We start from the raw sequence: 19,710 nt of genomic DNA, 5'->3' as shown, positions 1-19,710 counted from the left end.
TCCAGACTTCACACTCTGACCTCCCCTTTCTTGGAGCATCTCATTTAGAAACTTGCTATTATAAATTCTTTCTCTGAACTTTTGAGATGTAAATCTTCTGCAACCAGGAAGGCCTTTCTCAAGGCCTTTGAAATGGTATCATCAAGAAAGATAGCACTCCACCTTTGGGAGGGTAGGAACCAAGTTTCCTAAGTAAACCCTTGAGTTCTAATCACAGAGATAATCCAATCCCCCTGAGTCCTCCAGCCCTTATCCCAGAGCTTAAAACTCTCCCTGCCTTTTGTTTCTGTTGAGTTCAGTCTTGCCTATTTAATTTCCTGTGATGCAATTTCCTTTTAATAGGTCACATATGTCATTAGAATTTTCTAGTTATACATGTGAAACCCTGGACAATCCATCTGACCAAAGATGATTAAGGATGCCGAAACACTCGGGAATTTGGCTACAGGAAGTTGGGAGCACTTTTCCTGTTCAAGCTTTTAGTCAAGATATCCCTTTTAATGAAGAGAACCCATTTGATGGAGAATGACCCACTCTGGAATGATGCTTTTCAAGGGATTTTTAGGAAGAGGAAGAACTAAGCATAGCAAAGGATAGAAGGTAGTCATCAAGAGAAATATTCCCTCCAGATTCAGAATTCTTATGCTCTGGCTACTATACTTACATTTTTTAACTTGTAGAAGAGGGATAATCATAGCATATTTCTGATAAGCCTGTTTATAGGATTCAATAAAACAGATCATATATATCCAATGCTTAGAATAAACACCAGTAAAAGATGCATCAATGTTAATTTTTACCACTACCAACCATCATCATTATTATTCAACCTGTTAGTGAATAGGGGAATGACTTTAAGCCAGTAACTTTCCATTTGGGGACCACAATTTCCTAACGCTGTACTAACGGGTTGGACCAGACAAGTCCAAGTTCTGTCTGTGGTTCTAATGAGGAGGTAGCTGTTGGACTAATGGGTCAGTGCCCATTAGTGACACAGGTGACATCCCAGAGGGAGGGACGAAAGAAAGAGAGCATTGGATAGAAAAGAAAGAGAGCCAGCCAGCAGGGTAATTGCAGAGCACGGGCCCTGGGTCTTGATGGTTGGAAGTCCAGCTCCACCACTTACTAGCTAGAGCAAGTTATTTACCTCTCAGAAAAAAATGAGTTAATCATATCGGCTACCCTATATTAGGATTGTTATGACAACTAGATGCATTCCCAGAGCATAGAAAGGAGATGGAGAGGAAAGAGAAACAAAAGCTCTCCTCCATTCGGGCCACTCAGCTAAGAGGTCTCCTCACTGATGGGACCTTGGAGGCAAACCACAGCCCTGGTTAACTTTCACTTACTACTGGGGCTTCTCAAACCTCTTCGGGGGCTGGGTGAGGGAGGAAACGCTATGAAATCTAACAGGCGGCCATGCGAGGAGGAACAGTGTCCTCAGACGTGTTCAAAGTTGCTTACAAACTGCTTTCTGAATTTGAAGGTCAGTTGTCAAAATGAGAAATGAAAAACAGAACCTGCATCAGAATCAATTAATTCTAGAACTGGGGCAATTGATACTACTTGGACCATGAGTTCACGTGTCTCTGTCTCAGTCTCTCATCTCGCTTTCCCTCCCTCGCTCGACCCTCCCTTTTGCTCTCTCTGCACAGCATTTATTTCCCTATCGATTTCCTTTTAAATTCCTGCTCTTTAAATTTTGATTTTCTGGGATGCATTAGTACCATTTTCATATTAACAAGAAAAGTTCATATTTTTACCATCTACTAAAGCACTTAGTGCAGATCCATCTGACTATCTTTCTGCAGAAAAAAAAAATTACCAAAATGAAATCAATTTGTATAAACTGCTTTTTTTTTTTTAATCTCATCTTCCATCAAGGATTCCACCTTTCCATTTCAGTAAATTTTCATTCCATGTGATACCCTGACCACATTCAGTTTCCCCAACTGATGACAAGAGTGTTCTGTACAGCTGTTTGTTCAAACTAATATTCTGCCCACGATGATGCACCACATGTACTTGTTATGACCCCTCCCTTGCTTCTAAACCGGTAGAGTGATTTCTAAATGATACATATTTGTGGAAGAGATTTTTCAGAGTATTTAGACATTAGCGGATTCTTCTTAATGATCAAGACTCTGAGCTTGAACTTAAAAAAATAAAGGCTGAATATTAACCATTTTGTTTTATAATGGGTTTTAAATCTTTAAACATCACAAAAATATCAAATGGAGAGAATCAGCCTTCCACATAATGAAATTCACTCTCTTCTACCTAAAGTAGGTGAGTGTACAGTTACTCTATGGGCACCAGAGCCAGTTCCAAAAAAAAAAGACAACAAACCATCTTGGGGTTTTGTGATCCCTACTTTGCTGGTGAACCACACCTTCCTCAAAAGAGGAGATGAGACTTGACTCAGCTCTTTCTCAACCACTGCCCTCTGTTCTCTGGGTAGATTCATAAGCCAGCATGGCCTCTGGTGCCAAGGTACCAAACCACCTCATCTGAGTGATGGATGAGGGCGGTGATGGATCAGCAGATGGACCGCTCACCGTACACCGCGATGGTCTTCGTGTCTTGCAGGATGGCATTCCCAGCTGAGACCTGCACTGTGATGGTGTTCATCCCTTCAGAAGTGAACTTGAATGCTATGCTTCCTTCCAAGGTGATCAGGGGCTAAAGCAAATGAGGACACAGAGTGAAGGGAGAGACCGTCAGTTACATCCAAGATAGGCACCAACTCTGAACCACCAACAAGCTCCTTAAATTAGCGGAGGCTCTTTCTGGGGCACCCACTGTGTGACTGACTTCACCTATGCCTCCCTATCACCTCGAGTCCAGTCCAGAAAGGGACTACCCCAAAGAGATATGACCCCCAAGAAACTCTGCTCATTCCTTGTGAATCTGACACCTCTCTTCTGCTACCATCCTGATTCAGGACTGGGGAGATCAATAGGCCTTGCCTGCTGGTGGGGTGTCTCTCTGTTGATAACCTACTCATCAAGCAGATCCCTTAATCCAAGGCAACATTAAAATCAGGCCAAAAGAAGGGGCTCATATTAATCCAGATTTAAGTCATAGTCACTGAAAGTGTGTAAGCTGCCAGTACTTCTCCCCAGGGTACCCTGCTTATATAAAACTACAATGGAACACAGCGACCATGCATACCAAAACTACACTAGTTAGACAGGTGTTGGCCTTGGGTGGCTTGGTTTGCTCTGAGAAGCCCCATCAGCGATTTCCTGGAAGGAACTGCTATGGAAACAAGTACTAATTGGAACGTGGTTTGAGGACTCAAAAAAAAAAAAAGACTTGGAGCAGTTCCTATAATGCAACTGGACACCAGGGTCCTGGGGGGAAGGATTATTAGCCTCCTGACCTCCATCCACTCACTCCCCACAAACAGTTCTTTCCTGTCTTTTCTTTAATTAATTTAAAAATCAAAATTCGTTTAACTCCCTGTGTAGCAGAAGGTAGACTAAAGCCCAGCATAAGAAGTCTGCTTGACAGAATCTGTTGAGAATTTAGTTTTCTGCTAAAAGCTTAAAAAAAGAAGAAGAAGCAAGTAAGTTATTTAATGGTTTCACCTCCTAGTACTAGCATTCAAGCAAGTAACACAGATTTCTCTTCTCCTGTGGATAGTGGGCCCAATCTGGACCCAATTTGCATGTACAGTTTCAGAAGAAATAAAAAAGGGCTTCTTTTCAGCTGATTTATGTCAGCAGGCAAGGTGAGAGATTCTTTTGACTGTCAGGAACACAGGTCTGGTGACAGGAGAGGTTTCCTCCCTGGGCTTGTGTGAAATTATGGCTCCAGTTAAAGCCAGCACTCAGCTCTGGGGTAGAAAGAGATTTGTATTCACACAAGATGCATTGCATTTGAAGAGCAAAGTTATAAGCGACAGCACCTCTTCTGGAAGAAGATGAAGCTCTCCATTCAGAGCCATTGGTCTGGGGTCCTCTGGGGAGGATGCTGCTAGGCCTGAGTTCTGCTGCCTTCACTGACATTTGCAAGCAAATTTTAATTTCTGAGGATGGAGTATGCTCCAAACTGAATCAGAGCATGCAGCCTAGTGTGAGGGGAAGAGAAACCCAGGCAGGCATGAGAAGGCCTTGTATCTGCATGAAGCAGCTGAGTGAGACTGGAGGAAGCCAGTTCATCTGTGTCCTCCTCACTTTTCTCATGGGTAAAACGAAGGACTCAGGGTACATGAGGTCTAAGGTCTCCACTGGTTTTGAACTTGCTGCTGACTTTGGATCACAGGGAGTGTTTGGAGGAAACATAAAGCAGGAAGCTGAGCTAGAGAAGGGGCCATTTCTGATCCAGGCTGGCAGGTCATGGGCTGGAGGGGCCATAGGGAAGGGGGAGGGGCCATGTCTGATCCAGAATGGAGGACAAGGACGAGGGGCGGGCTGCACAGACATCTGTGGCTCTTGTCTGTCTGGTGTCCACTGGTCTCTTCTCCTTTAGAGGGCCATTGCCTCCCTTCTCTTGATCTAGATGGATCTAGGAAGGTTGACTTCAAAAGCTCTGTTTCTGCCCCCAGCACCATGATCAAGGCTTGGCCAATATTATTACTCTGTTGCAGGACTTCTGTTAGAATTTTGGGAAAGATGGATCATTTGCTCCGCTGAGCTGTGACAACATAAAGCTCAGGCTGCTGCTGAGGGTCACTGCAGAGTAAAGCCCATGTGGAGAAGAACACTGACTCGCAGGAAGGCAGGGGTAAGAGGTAGGGGTGTAGGCGTGAGAGAGACAGAGACACACTGAAGAGATGATTGAGGCACTCAGCCTGCCATTCCCGAGGCTGCCACAACCCCTGGACTCTTGAGTCACATAAGTCACTTCTTTCCCTTTATTGCTTCAGGAGGAGCCACACAGACCCTGCACAGAAAGCCAACTCACCTCAGTGTTGTTCCCGTACCACCACACATAGGTGAGGGTGCCCACTTGGCTGGGCCACAGCACAGCGGTTGCGTTGACCTCTTTGTTCTTCGTGGTGACAAAGGGAAGAGACAGGTGTACATGCTCCAGGGGACCTAAGGCACAAGAGGAGAGAGGAGGCATGGAGAGGGAAGAGCTCTCTCTGCTTTGCCTTCCCTGCTCTGAATCCACATTCCTTCCGGAAGCCTCCGAAACATCAGCCGTGTTCCCGGAAGGAAGTGCTCAGGTGCCATCCCTCTCTAGGGGAAAGGGATATGTTGGGAACAATTGTATCTCCATCCTTTCCATTTACAGATATTTCTTCCAGGTCTAAATCCTGAGTTATTTCTGTGTAAAAGCTTAAAAACTTACAAGTGATCGATGAAGTCCTTAAAGGAACAGGAATAGTATGAGATTTCACAGGGAGATGCAAAGTGTTTCCAAGAAACCTCCGAGAATCCATGTTTGGTGGGGTTTGGGGATGGCTATTATACAAATCCCCAAAACATTCTACATGTAATTATTTTGTATTCTTTATTGGATTTTAAAGATGCATGTGAGTGTATGCAAATGTGTATGTGTGTAACTGTGTTTACGTGAGCGTCTGTGTAGCCTCCCGGTTAGGTAAGCACAGGGCTGAGCTGAGCTTGTCCAGGACAAAGACAGGCATGAGGGGGCAGAGAGAGAGCTTGGTGGTCCTCAGGTTCTCAGGATGCACTCAGCTGCAAAGTAGGATGATTCTACCTATAGAGGCCCAGTGGACCAGAAACTTTAGTCAGATGTACAAACCCACAAAGATAACAGTATCCTTTTCCTGGAGAATCACTAGACCTACCCCAGGACCCCTGACTTTCTCTTCAAGTCACTGTTATCAGACAAATTGCATTCTCTCTTGAGGGGAACATGACAAAAATCTACCACCACCACCTGTATTCATGAGATGGAAAAGAAAGAGGTACTCAGGCCTTTGCACCTGCTTTAATCACTGTCTCCTCTTCTAGTTGACCATATGATGCATTTTCTAGAGTAAGTCTTTGACCTCTTTATCCCTCTATCTTCTTTTCTGCTGAGGGATACCATCCACACTCTGACCTTCAACTATGAACCACATGCTTAGGGCTCCAAAACCACCTTCTTGACTCCAGACTCAGCTATTTATTTGTGCTCAGTTATGTCTGACTCTTTGCAGCCCTATGGACTGTAATCTGCCAGGCTCCTCTGTCCATGGAATTTTCCAGGCAAGAATACTGTAGTGGGTTGCCATTTTCTCCTCTAGGGGATCTTCCTGACTCAGGGACTGAACTCACATCTCTTGCATTCCTGTATTGGCAGACGGGTTCTTTACCACTAGCACCACCTTGGAAACTCCCAGACTCAATTAACAGCCAGATATTCCTAAGAAATACGCTGTCTCCTCCACCCCCCACCATTTTGTATACTCCAATCTTGATGAATAACACCAGTGTTAATCCAGGGGAACAACCAGAAGCAGAAAATCAGTCTTGATTCCTTATTTCTTTGCTGCCCACATCCATTTAGGAAACCACTGATTCGATTTCATAAATTCTCTCTCAGAGCTCTTTGCATCCTGCACTGGTTCATACACTATACACCAGTTTCAGCTGGAGCAGTACAACTCTCTCACAGATTTTCCAGGCTCTAATCTTTCCCCTAGAGCCAGACATCATGGAATGAGAGTCAAGTGGGCCTTAGGAAGCATCACTACGAACAAAGCTAGTGGAGGTGATGGAATTCCAGTTGAGCTATTTCAAATCCTAAAAGACGATGCTATGAAAGTGCTGCACTCAATATGCCAGCAAATTTGGAAAACTCATCAGTGGCCACAGGACTGGAAAAGGTCAGTTTTCATTCCAATCACTAAGAAAGGCAATGCCAAAGAGCGCTCAAACTACAGCACAATTGCACTCATCTCACATGCTAGCAAAGTAATGCTCAAAATTCTCCAAGCCAGGCTTCAACAGTATATGAACCGTGAACTTTCAGATGTTCAAGCTGGTTTTAGAAAAGGCAGAGGAACCAGAGATCCAACATACGATGGATCATCGAAAAAGCAAGAGAGTTCCAGAAAAACATCTACTTTTGCTTTATTGACTACACCAAAGCCTTTGACTGTGTGGATCACAACAAACTGTGGAAAATTCTCAAAGAGATGGGAATACCAGACCACTTGACCTGCCTCTTGAGAAATCTGTATGCAGGTCAGGAAGCAACAGTTAGAATTGGACATGGAACAACAGACTGGTTCCAAATCGGGAAAGGAGTATGTCAAGGCTGTATATTGTCACCCTGCTTATTTAACTTATATGCAGAATACATCATGAGAAACAGTGAGCTGAATAAAGCACAAGCTGGAATCAATATTGCCAGGAGAAATACCAATAACTTCAGATATGCAGATGGCACAACCCTTATGGCAGAAAGAGAAGAAGAACTAAAGAGCCTCTCGATGAAAGTGAAAGAGGAGAGTGAAAAAGTTGGCTTAAAACTCAACATTCAGAAAACTGAGATCATGGCATCTGGTCCCATCACTTGATGGCAAATAGATGGGGAAGCAATGGAAACAGTGACAGACTTTATATTTTGGCACTCCTAAATCACTGCAGATGGTGACTGCAGCCATGAAATTAAAAGACGCTTGCTCCTTGGAAGAAAACTTATGACCAACCTAGACAGCATATTAAAAAGCAGAGACATTAATTTGCCAACAAAGGTCCATCTAGTCAAAGCTATGCTTTTTCCAGTAGTCGTACATTTCTTTATACATTTCTTTGGAGTACAAAGAAAGTTGAATGCCAAAGAATTGATACTTTTGAACTGTGGTGTTGGAGAAGACTCTTGAGAATCCCTTGGACTGCAAGGAGATCCAACCAGTCCATCCTAAAGGAAATAAGTCCTAAATATTCATTGGAAGGACTGATGCTAAAGCTGAAACTCCGATACTTTGGCCACCTGATGTGAAAAACAAACTCATTGGAAAAGACTCTGATGCTGGGAAAGATTGAAGGTAGGAGGAGAAGGAACGACAAAGGATGAGATGGTTGGATGGCGTCACTGACTCAAAGGACATGAGTTTGAGTAAACTCCAGGAGTTGGTGATGGACAGGGAGGCCTGGTGTGCTGCAGTCCATAGGGTCACAAAGAGTCAGACACAACTGAGCAACTGAACTGAAGTGAACTGAACTAAACCTTTCCTCATTCGAATCCATCCTCCTGCTCTGTGTGTCAAAGCCTGCCTCCCTCAATAACACATAAACTGGGGACTTCCCTGGTGGTCCAGTGGCTAAGACTCCACACTCCCAATGCAGGATGCCCAGGTTTGACCCCTGGCTGGGGAACTAGATCCCATGTGCTACAACTAAGATCCCAACTAAAGATGCCGCAACTAAATAAATAAAGATTAAAAAAATAATACATAAGCTAGACCAAGTCCCAGGTGGCCCCATCACTTGGAATAAAACATACAATCCAGGGAAAGGGCGGAGCAAGTACAAAGACTCAGAGGAGGGGGACCTCCATGTTTGAGGAATAGTGAGAAATGGAGAAATAAATGGAGGGAAAGTGTAGAAGACCATGAGATTTCAGAGATAATTAGGACATAGAGCACATTGGCCTTGAAGGCCCAGAAAGATGTATGTGTGTGTTTGTGTAAGTTCTTTCTTGCATATGTATAAGTACACATTATACATTCATGCAATGTATAGCAATGACTGTGTGCCTTCTCACCCTCCAACTTGTGAGAGTGATATTTCTAGAAAGTGATGTTACTCACGTGCTCAAAACAAAAATTTCCATTATATAATAATAATAATAATAATGATAGCCAACACAGATCTAAAATTTGTGAGATAGAGAACACAGGCTGAAAACTTTTGGAGGGAAGAGTCCTTCATCTTTATCTTTAAATACATAGAAATTTGCATAGACAGAGGAGTCTGGCGGGCTACAGTCCACGTGGCTGTAAAGAGTCGGGCACGACTAAGTGAGTGAGCACACACAGAGATGTGCGCAGGTCCTGAGACATAGCAGGTGCTGCATTATTGGCTGGGTCACTGAACAAAACAGGGTATCCAAGAGTTGGACACGACTTAGCGACTAAACAACAAAGTGAACAAAAACATAATTTCCTGTTTCTGCTTTCGTCTGTGTTTTCCTCTCTTTATAGATTAGAGGCTTGGAGATCAGGAGGACAGAACTAATTTTCTGGTTTACAAGCCATATGAGAAGAAGTAGTTGATCATAAGTCAGAATTGTTCAATGAGATAATAAAAGGGCGGCATTTACTGAGCCGTGGCTATGTACCACATATTCTGTGAATGACTTCTTGTTATCATTTAATCTTCATAATAATCTTATGAAGTAGGCACTATTATCAGCTCCACGCAGAGATGAACTAACAGAGGAAGGTCACCTTCCTCCACTCCAGGGTGTGAACCAAAACAGTTCAAGTTCAGAGCCTGGGCCAGCTGACAAATGCTCGCTAAGACCCATGTTAACAAAAGAGCTATTAAGAGCCACTACTTACTGATGACTTAGACACGCTGCAGACAGTGGGACATGCTTGTTACACAAGTTCTTGTTTATTGCATGGCTCCTGCCGTCCCTCATCACGTGATGTGCTCCAGGAGGTGCCCTATCCCACCTGAGGACCTTACTTACACACCTTTCTGATGACATCTGTCCCCTCCTCTGTGACACTCCTCCTGACTCCCCAATCAGAATTACATGAATCAGCTAGAATGTGAGAACTAGATAAGCTCAGGGAGACCAACCATTTCCATCCTAAAAGGGTTCATCTTGGTCTCTCTTGAGCATTCAGTATTTTTTAAAGTCCAAAGGTCAAAATAAGGCTAATGTTGTGTGTCCTCTTAATGACAGAGTTGAATCTTGCTCCTGAAATATGGTCGCCCTGTCACCCAGTAGCTTCTGAGTGCTATGATGTGTCAGGCATTACTCTAGGCGCTGGGACACCTGGCCCTTGATGGCACTTAGGAGTTACTGAGGGAGGCAGTGAATGCAAGGAGCAGGGCTAGTGAGAGCATGCTATTTTTGATGGGTGGTCAAGCAAAGTCTCTCAGAAGCAATGACATTTGACCAGCACCTGAATAACATGCATGAGTGCACCACGTATCTCCTTGGAAAGCTCCAGGGTAAGGCTCGGGCAAAGACCTTGAGAAGGAGGTAGCCTGTCAGGTGTGGGGATAGCAGGAAACAGAGGCAAGGAGCAGAAGCAAATAAGGTCTAACTGGCATTCAGGACCCTCAGCAGGTACTTTAGGTGCTGAAGAATGTCCATGTGTGTTTGTATAACTTCCATCTTGCATATATAGACATACACACACACGCACGCACATACACACACACATCATCTGTTCATACAGATGTGTGGAATTCAGCTCTCAGATAGTTAAGTCCTCTTGTTTTTTATCTGTTTAATATACCTGATTTCTGTTGCTTCAAAGCCGAGCTTTCAACCCTCACTTTTCTGCACAGAGGGATCTGCCCTAACAGAAAGAACCTTGGCAGTGAAACGCTAACCCCTGGAGGGGCACACTCAGCTGAGAGCGGAACAAGCTGGCGAATACCGCTTCCTCGGACAGGTGCATGCAATACACAACATGGACAGCAGGTGGCGATGTATTATTTCTTATGAATCTTCTCAAATGCGGCTGGGAGAACCGGGAAAATTGTGTAGGAATGTTTCCCTTCTCTTCTCTTGTTTGCTCTTGCTGTGCTACAGGGTGTAAGTGATTGTGTGTGTGTGTGTATGTGTGTGTGTGCACCCACACGTGTGCACACATGCACACGTGCTGACCACTCTGACCTGCCTCTAGCGTTTGTTCTGAAGACCTACATATCATATTGCTGTTTGTCCGAAATGTTGGGCCCCCCTGCGGGTTCAGTGGTAAAGAATCTGCCTGCCAATGCAGGAGACACAGGTCCAATCCCTGGGTGGGGAAGATCCCCTGGAGAAAGCAATGGTTACCCACTCCAGTATTTTTGCCTGGGAGATCTCACGGACAGAGGAGCCGGGCGGGCTACAGTCTGTGGGACAAGAGTGGGACACAACTTAGCAACTAAACCAAATCTGAAACATTAAAAAAAAAAAAACCTAATAGAAGAAAACAAAAGAAATTCAAAGTGTGAAGATAAGATCCTACAACAGAGTATCTCAAACTTCAGTGGGCTTGAGGCTCATACTCAGCTTTTGAAGGCAGAGTATATCACTTTAGGCAGTTGTCACTTTAGACCCTGAAGAATGTCCATTTGTGTGTTCATATAACTTCCTTCTTGCATATATATACATTCATACATATACACACACACACACATCATCTGTTCATACAAATGTGCAGGATTTAGCTCTCAGGTTGATGCCACACTTCCAGAAATTCTAGTCCGGTAGGTCTGGGAAGGGGACCAGGGCACTACATTTTTATCATTTGATTCCTGGGCAGGAGGCTCATTAACCACATCTTACAAAGCCTAGGTCTGACATTCTCTGGCCAATAAAATGACCGTGTGATAGTTACAAAGCTACAAAGCTTTTCAAGAAACTAATCACTTTACCCTAAGCTGGGGACAGAAAGATATCTGTAAAGGACATCTTGGTAACAGAGTAGTTAAGGAGAGAGGTTCAGGAAGTATCAGAAACCCCCCTCACCTTTTTTTCACCTCCCATTCTGCAAGTTTGCAAAATCTTCAGTGATTTTTTTTTATGCAAGACTGGCTGAGAGAGAGCAGCTTTCTGAACAGAAATCTGCATGTCCTCTAAATTCTCAGTCCCATGCAGCTGAAGGCAACCCTGGCTGCATCCCAGGTCTCATTAGTTTGCAAGCTAGCAGAGCACAGTGAATGCATTCCCCAAGGGATTCTCGGCTGTCAGGATACAGCAGATTACCCGGCTGCCCCCAGAGAGCCGCCCAGCCCTACGTTACAGCAAGAACATCATCCTCACTTGCTTCTCATGACCTTTGCAAACCAGTACTTAAGAACCTCTGATTTAGAATCAAAGCATATTTCTGAACTGGAAAGAAGAGGTAATGTGTGTATAAGACAGGCTGTGTGGCTTTTAGGAAGAGCCCTGTGTACAGGGGAGGAGGACTAGGTGAGAGGGGTGGAGGGCAGGCTAGGGGAGCTGAACTGAGCTTTTGCTCAGAACCCACTAAGTACTAATGCACCTGCTGCATCATAATGGAAAATCAAGCTGGGCCAGTTGGCAGGGCACAGCATAAGATGCTTTATAGAACCTTCGGGAAATAAGATGTGCATTCCTTATGTGATGGAGGAGAAAAACTAGCTTCAAAGAAATGCAGTGACTTGGCCAGGGGTTCAGGCCAGCATCTCTACTTAACAAGTGCCAACTTGTACAGTGTTTGCTTCTGTTTTTCCTACAAAGCCATATATCCCTTCTGTCACTGTGGCACTAAAAACTGCCATGCTACCCTCCACATTTCAGATTTGGGGGAATGGAAGTCAATTATGATTTCATCATGACTTCCTCTTAGTATAAAATAGTGTCAAATCACAGTACTTCTCTAATCTTTGCTTTTACCATCTGAAAGGAAGGCCAAATGTTGCCCATGGTGGTAGATGTGTGAGGATAAACAAAGATGTTCATGTGTGAATGCTAAATCGCTTTAGTTGTATATAAATCTTTGCAGTCCTATGGACTATAGCCTGCCAGGTTCCTCTGTCCACGGAATTCTCCAGGCAAAAATAGTGGAATGGGTTGCCATGCCCTCCTCCAGGGGAATCTTTCTGCACAGGGATCATACCCATGTCTCTTATGTCTCCTGCATTGGCAGGCAGGTTCTTTACCTCCAGCAGTACCTGGGAAGCCCTAAAAAATGTTCATACATATTGTAAAACACAACAGGTCCCTTAGGAGAGAAGCCCTAGCGAAGTTGTTAGAACCTGCTGGCACTGCTCATGTTGTGGTTTTTGAATATATGTGAGAACATGGAAACTTAAAACATAATCCTGCTTTCATATAATTAGTACAAAAGTTAATTTTTATCCCCAAGACCAGGCTTAGAAAGGAGTCTCCTGATATGAGTCCTGCTTATTCAATCACTCGACCCAAGATGAGTCTGATATAATTAGAATCAGAACACAACACTTTGCATCACAGATCATCTGCTACTGAGGTTGAGGTCAAATCGCTCAAGGCATTCAATCAGGCTAATGAGACGAAAAGAAATTGCAAGTGAACACAATAGCTCGTTTCTTTCAGAAATCTTGGCTTCTGCAACCCTTCATCTGGAGCAAAGGCAAACTTGTTCTTTTCCTTCCCAGGATTCAGTAAGCCCAGGACAGAGCAGGAGAGGGAGGTTTCCCTTTTGGGATATGATCGTATGTAGGGAGATGGAGAGTCCACAGGGCAGATCGGGGCAGGGAGCTGTGGTTGACTATGGGAGACCCTGAGAAACTGAGATGGCAAGCTGCTGCTGAATTTTAAATCACTATTGACACATGCTTAGAGTCCAGGGATGTTTGACACACATATGGGGTATGGAATATAATAACTGTGATTCTTCAGGAGAGTAGATCTCTAACAAAACCTCAAAGAATAAGCTGTGTGGAATGATAACTTCCAGGCAGGCAACCATTCTCAGCAAATGTGCTGTCATTTGTGTGGCGATTTATTTTTGTTACTATTAACCAAGGTTTGTGATGTAGTTTTTAAATATTTTGGGCTTCCCTGGTGGCTCAGCTGGTAAAGAATCTGCTTGCAATGCAGGAGACCTGGGTCGGGAAGATTTCCTAGAGAAGGGAATGGCTACCTACTCCAGTATTCTTACCTGGAGAATTCCATGGGCTGTATAGTCCATGGGGCCGCAAAGAGTTGATGTGATTGAGCGACTTTCACTTCATTTCGCTTTTAAATATTTTAGGATTACTGCTAGCATATTATCACTTGTGCCCCTATAAATACTGAAATATGGAGAAGGATTACCTCTCAGTAAGCAGCAATTCCAGGAAGACTGTCTAGGACAGCTGAGGAGCGGCAGTCAGCAGGAAGGGAGTTTGAGCCCGTGTAGTTGAACAGCTGGAGAACTGCCCTGCCTCTAACCTACATGTGCACATTCCTTTGGGATGATGTACAAAGACATGGAGGGGAATAAGAGCTGACGGCTTCCTCTGACCCCCAGCCTACGCTGGCACCTATAATAACCTAGCGACCATGGGCTAGGATTCCAGAGGCAGGGAGAACTGAGTCTGAAGCCTGGCCCTACAGACAGGAGGTCTGCAACCTGAATGGGCAACTTAAGCTTTCTGAACTGCACGGTTCTTTGTAACGTAGTCTTCCTAGGAGTGCCTACTTGATAGGGTTGTTCTGAAAAGAAAGGTCATACACATAAAGAGTAGATTTAGCACAGACCCTGGCACATAGTAAAAGCCTAACAAACATTAGCTGAAAGGGGAAGGTGGCATTGGCACAGGCAGCATCTTGCAGAACTCTGCTTAAACACAAAGAATGATGGGTGCGTTTCTTCAAAGCACTTGGGTCCTGAGTATACAGGAGATGAGGATCAAGAATGATTGATAGAGCAGGAAACCTCAGCACCAAACAATCTCTCGGGGACCCCTAAATAGTCCTGTTCTCCCAGTGGACCACAGAAGCTTAACAAAGGGAGTCTACTTGGTACTTGGCGTAGCCAGTTTGCTTCAGTGGGCAAGGGTCAGGTAAGAGGCAAGAAATACCGCCCAGCCTTAATACTCCTGATCTAGAACTTGTAATTTGAACAGGACCATTCATATAGAGGCTAACTTTCGTTTGAAAGTAAACCATTTCTCCAGCAAACCAAGCAGGCCCCCTATGCCTCTTTGGGGACAACCATACTCCCTAGCATAAGAGGCATTCACAGCAAACCTTTTTTACCAAACACAGCCTAGGAGTTACCTTCACTTCATTAGGAACCCTCTGAATTCCTCAATGGGGATAAAGCTTTAACACTTTTTGAAACTATTTCTTAATGCAGTTTCCTTTACGTTGTTTACCCTCTTTCACTCTATACCACTTTCTAAGACCAAATCATCACAGAACAAATCTAGGAAATATACTTTAAAAAAAGGAAGACAAAAGTCTAACATGATTATTGTCAGTGAGATAAAACAAGGAAAGAGAAGAATAAGCAGATGGGGAGAAATCCCATTACTTGTGATAATTTGGATTGTTCTCAAACATTTCCGACCCAAAATACCTCACAAATTCATATTAAATCAACCAGCTCAACAGGTTGTTCAGGCCCAGCACAGACAACCAGCAGCATCTCTAAGAAGCATATAAAAGAGGCAGAATCAGCGCAAGTGTGAAGCAAACCAGAGTCCGGATCATTCAGTCACGCCCTGGTTTCTTCTTGCTTTCTCTGCACTTGGTTCTCTCCCTCTCCTTTCCTCACCCACTAAAAGGTAACTAGGGAGCTTCTTCTAGACACCTGATTTTGGATTATATATATATTTTTTTGGATTATATTTTCAAAAGGACACAATATGTCATATATGTCATAAACCAACAACAGTAATAACATACAAGTTACATGTAAGTACAGGACGGCGCTGTCAGACCCCAGACTGTTGTCCACCTGTACGGTCACTCGGAAAATGCCCACATTGTGATAGACATGTTTGATTCCATCTTCCATGGAGCTGAGGTTGACATAAGACACTGCGATGCCATCCCCGAAGTCCACCTGGATGAGTGTCCTCTGGACGTCACCCTGAAAGACAACGTTGGAGGAAGGGGGGTCAGTGCTTGCTTCTCCAGGGCTGGAGCTTATAAGAGCCCCAACTCAGGGACAAGGCAGCCTCGGCTCCGTCCTGCAGCTGGGAGCCTGTGTCTGTGTGACGGGATCCCTGTGACATTCCCTGGCAGACAGTTCACTAAGATGGATACTCTCCAAACCTGAAAGGCACCAACTCTCAAAAGTTCTAAGGTATGGAAAATTGTTTGATTCTAGCTCCAATTTGATATTCATTTCCTCTGAAGGCTTTGTTTCCAGTCTGATCATCCACATGAATAAAAGGTTTACATACACAGTTTTAAAAGTTCAGCCTGCCTGACACTGTCAAGGGTCACTTCCCATGTGTCCAGGATCCCCAAATTTCTGTCTTTATTTCTGGTTCCCTAACTGTGTTGGAAGTAGGACAGGGGACACTTTGCCTTACACCTTACATGACAGTGGACTCAGCCCTATTATTATTGATATTTAAGATAATGATGGCTAATTCTTTTATACTTTAGCGTTTTATACTATCAAAATGATCTTACTTTATTCTTTATGGAATCTCAGTCTGGAGAAAAAAGCAGGCAATGTTTGTCCACTTTACAGATGAGGAAGCTTAAGTGAAAGAAGGTTTAACCATTTGCTCAAGGTTACTGCAGCTAGTTAGCTGCAGCACTCTTGAGACTTGAACCCATCTCCTTGGACTTGCATTTCATTCACTATAGGTGGGTTAAGCATTGACAGCTCCTCTGGGCTCGAATCCTGTCATTTCATTAACCAGCTGAATGACTTCATGCATGTCAAGCACTCTCCTTTGGTCTCAGTTACCTAACCTGTGAAATGGGCATATTAGTATCTTCCTATCTTAACTCAAAAGAGTTATTATAGAAGACACGGGAGTAATCAGTAACCTGAACAATTTGATACTAAAATGAATGACTGTAAAAACAATGCAGCTATGAAAGATCTGCTCTATCCCTTTTAAAGCTTGACTGGAGTCATATGATTCTAAATTTCCCACAAGTAGGCAGGAGAAGATAAAGTCTGCTTTATAAAATCCCAGACCTGCTAAAAAAAATAGCTTGTGGAATTAGATGAGATTCTTAAAGAACAAAGTTTCTTAGAAAAACTGACAACACCCAGCATCCCTCACAGATAACTCATCCTTTAATAAGTTGGTGTGTGTGCGTGCGTGTGCGTGTGTGTGTGTGTGTGTGTGTGTGTGTGTGTGTGTGTGTGTGTGTGTGTGTGTCTGTTTTGTTAGCTTTCTCCATTTGGGACAGGGTGAGGGAAGAAAACAAAAAACCTTTGAACTATAAATGTATTTTCGATTAAGTAAGGTTCATACGGTATCATACTTTTTGAAAAGGGCAAGTTTAAAATGCTGACATTTAAAAGATTAATTCACAGGGAAAGGAAAGGCAGTTCAAATCCTATGAATCGACGTGATCTGCTCTTCTGAGCTGTGCCCAGCCAAGCACTGTGTGAGGGCATACACGGCAGGTAACCCTCTGCAAGGACGTGGGCACAAATTCTCCCCTAGGGTGGGAAAAAAGGTACTCCATTCAAAATTACAAAACAGATAACCACAAGCCCAGACATTGCACAATTACCTGAATTCCCTTCACCAATAAATACAAATGCCAGCCACACTTGCTGACTTGTCATTCACTTGGACAACCAAATTGGACTGACCAATGTCTCATTCTGCGTCTGGTCAGTTTCCTCCTGCGTTTTCTGGATTTTCAACAGAGCTGCTGCTAGCCAACCCTAGGTTGGGCACGGAGGAAGAACCCACATTAAAATCTACTACATTTGAGGGGGGATAAGTGTCTCAGGGAAATACCAGAAGTAGTTAGGGTTAACCAGATTATCTGTGGAATGAAAGTGGCAATATGGTTTCTGAGAAAGAAAGAGGTTGAGAGACAGAGGGGGAAAGAAAGGTACAGGGTTCTTTCTGGAGATAAGAGTGGCCATGAGGTAGGGCTACCATCTGCAAGAAGACAGAAGGGAGATTCCTGTCTCTGCTGATTCCACTTCAGTATCTGCTGAGAGAGAGCAGCTACACATATTACTGGGACAAGTATAGCTCTGGCTGTCTCAGATGGAGTCTACCTTGCCTTGGTCTCTCTGTCTGGTGTTCATCACTCTCCCGTGGACCTGGACTTAGACTCTTGTCAGTTACTTGAAACTCCTCCCAAGTTCTGCCTGGATGTCTACTGTTTGACTGCTTGATAGCATTCCTGGTTCTCCACTGCTGACAATGCTCCCCGTCTGGATCACAGGGGAAAGGAGAAGCTACACAGCGTTTGGGCTAGTGCACCAATAGGTCTGCCATTAGAGCAGCGGGGCCAGGCTTTGAGAGTGTAAGGTCAGGTACAAGGATGGAAGGTCCATCTAGTCAAGGCTATGCTTTTTCCAGTGCTCATGTATGGATGTGAGAGTTGGACTATAAAGAAAGCTGAGCACCGAAGAATTGATGCTTTTGAACTGTGGTGTTGGAGAAGACTCTTGAGAGTCCCTTGGACTGCAAGGAGATCCAACCAATCCATCCTAAAGGAGATCAGTCCTGGGTATTCATTGGAAGGACTGATGTTGAAACTGAAGCTCCAATACTTTGGCCACCTGATGCAAAGAGCTGACTCATTGGAAAAGACCCTGATGCTGGGGAGGATTGGGGGCAGGAGGAAAAGGGGATGACAGAGGAAGAGATGGCTGGATGGCATCACCGACTCAATGGACATGAGTTTGGGTAAACTCTGGGAGTTGGTGATGGACAGGGAGGCCTGGCGTGCCGTGGTTCATGGGGTTGCAAAGAGTCGGACATGACTGAGCGACTGAACTGAACTGAACAAGGATGGAGATACAGATATACAGATAAAAATATATTAGGTTACCACACATCTGAGAGCCCCTGTGGATAAAGACATGGGATCCCCCAATCAAACATGAAGTCCCCAAGGCCTTATGATGTGGGTGGGTGCAGACCTCTTAGTACTCTGCAATACATGCCAAGAGAATCCAGGGGCCAAGTCTGACAGGTGATTCACCCCTGTTGTTGCTGTTTTGCCCACTTGGGTCAAGCACACTGGATCTCATGCTTTTAGGGGCTCTCAGGTGCTTGGGAAACCTAACACAGCTGTATCTGCATCACTTTGGGGCTTATTTTCATCAACCTCTAACTTTCTTGGGCTGTTATTACCATCTCAGCAGGGGTACCAACTCTTTTTATAGAACAAGAAATATGGCAAAGGAAATAATGCCTAAGTCCTAGGTCACCATTTGATTAGCCATGCCTGCCTTGCTTTAATAGGCTTTCTGGTCATTCATTCATTCAGTCAGCAGACACTTTTAGATGTCTTTCTTGTGTCAGGCCCTGAATGGGGAAAATTGTGTTAAGAAATGATATTCAACCAAACAAAACAGATGTGGTCTGCACTTTCTTGAGTAAAGAGACTGCTAGTGAGACAAGCAGACTTCAATAATTACGCAGATAAAAAGTTATTCTAGGGGATTATGTGAAAGAGAGATCCATGGTGCTGTAAGCTTGTATAGTAAGCTTGTTCAGTAGGAAGAGGTGGAGAGTTGAAAATTTGACCCAAATGAGAACTTCAAGAAAGGCATCACAGAAGAAGTGATATCTGAGCTGAGAAGGCCTGAAGAAAATAAATTAACCAAACAAAGGACATGAACAGGTGATATGGAGGTGAGGAATTCAGGCAATGGGGGAGAGAGGGAACCGGATGTGCAAGGGCCCTGTGGCAGAAGATGGTGGTACAGTTAAAGGAAGCTAATGATACAGACACAGTAGGAACATGTGAAATTAGACTGGATGGGAGACAATGACATTTCAGGACTTATGGGCCAAGTTTCTGACTTCAATATTTCTCTTACGAGCAATGAGAAGAACTCAAAGTGATTGAAGTAAGAGTTTGAGGGAAGATGACAGGATAATATTTTTAATTCAAAAAGATCACTCTGGTTACAATATGAAGAATGCATTGGAAGGAGGCCCAAGTATTCCAGGAAGCCAA

At 44.0% G+C, this 19,710-nt stretch overlaps 1 protein-coding gene across 9 annotated transcripts in view; it reads right to left on the bottom strand.

Annotated features, from left to right (window-relative positions):
• LOC145539476 (VPS10 domain-containing receptor SorCS1) overlaps positions 1-19,710 on the bottom strand; it is a 580,892-nt gene that overhangs the window by 40,078 nt on the left and 521,104 nt on the right. For all 9 annotated transcript variants that reach the window (XM_081573556.1, XM_081573559.1, XM_081573557.1 and 6 more), the window contains 3 exons: positions 15,484-15,670; positions 4,912-5,045; positions 2,559-2,682 (listed from right to left, as the gene is read on the bottom strand). In XM_081573556.1, coding sequence (XP_081429682.1) covers positions 2,559-2,682; positions 4,912-5,045; positions 15,484-15,670 — 445 coding nt within the window. The remainder of the gene's footprint in view (positions 1-2,558; positions 2,683-4,911; positions 5,046-15,483; positions 15,671-19,710) is intronic.

The sequence above is a fragment of the Giraffa tippelskirchi genome, chromosome 2, assembly GCF_054371585.1.
Source record: "Giraffa tippelskirchi isolate mGirTip1 chromosome 2, T2T-mGirTip1v1.2.pri, whole genome shotgun sequence".
Taxonomy (NCBI): domain Eukaryota; kingdom Metazoa; phylum Chordata; class Mammalia; order Artiodactyla; family Giraffidae; genus Giraffa; species Giraffa tippelskirchi.
This window is presented reverse-complemented; position numbering and strand designations above follow the sequence as displayed.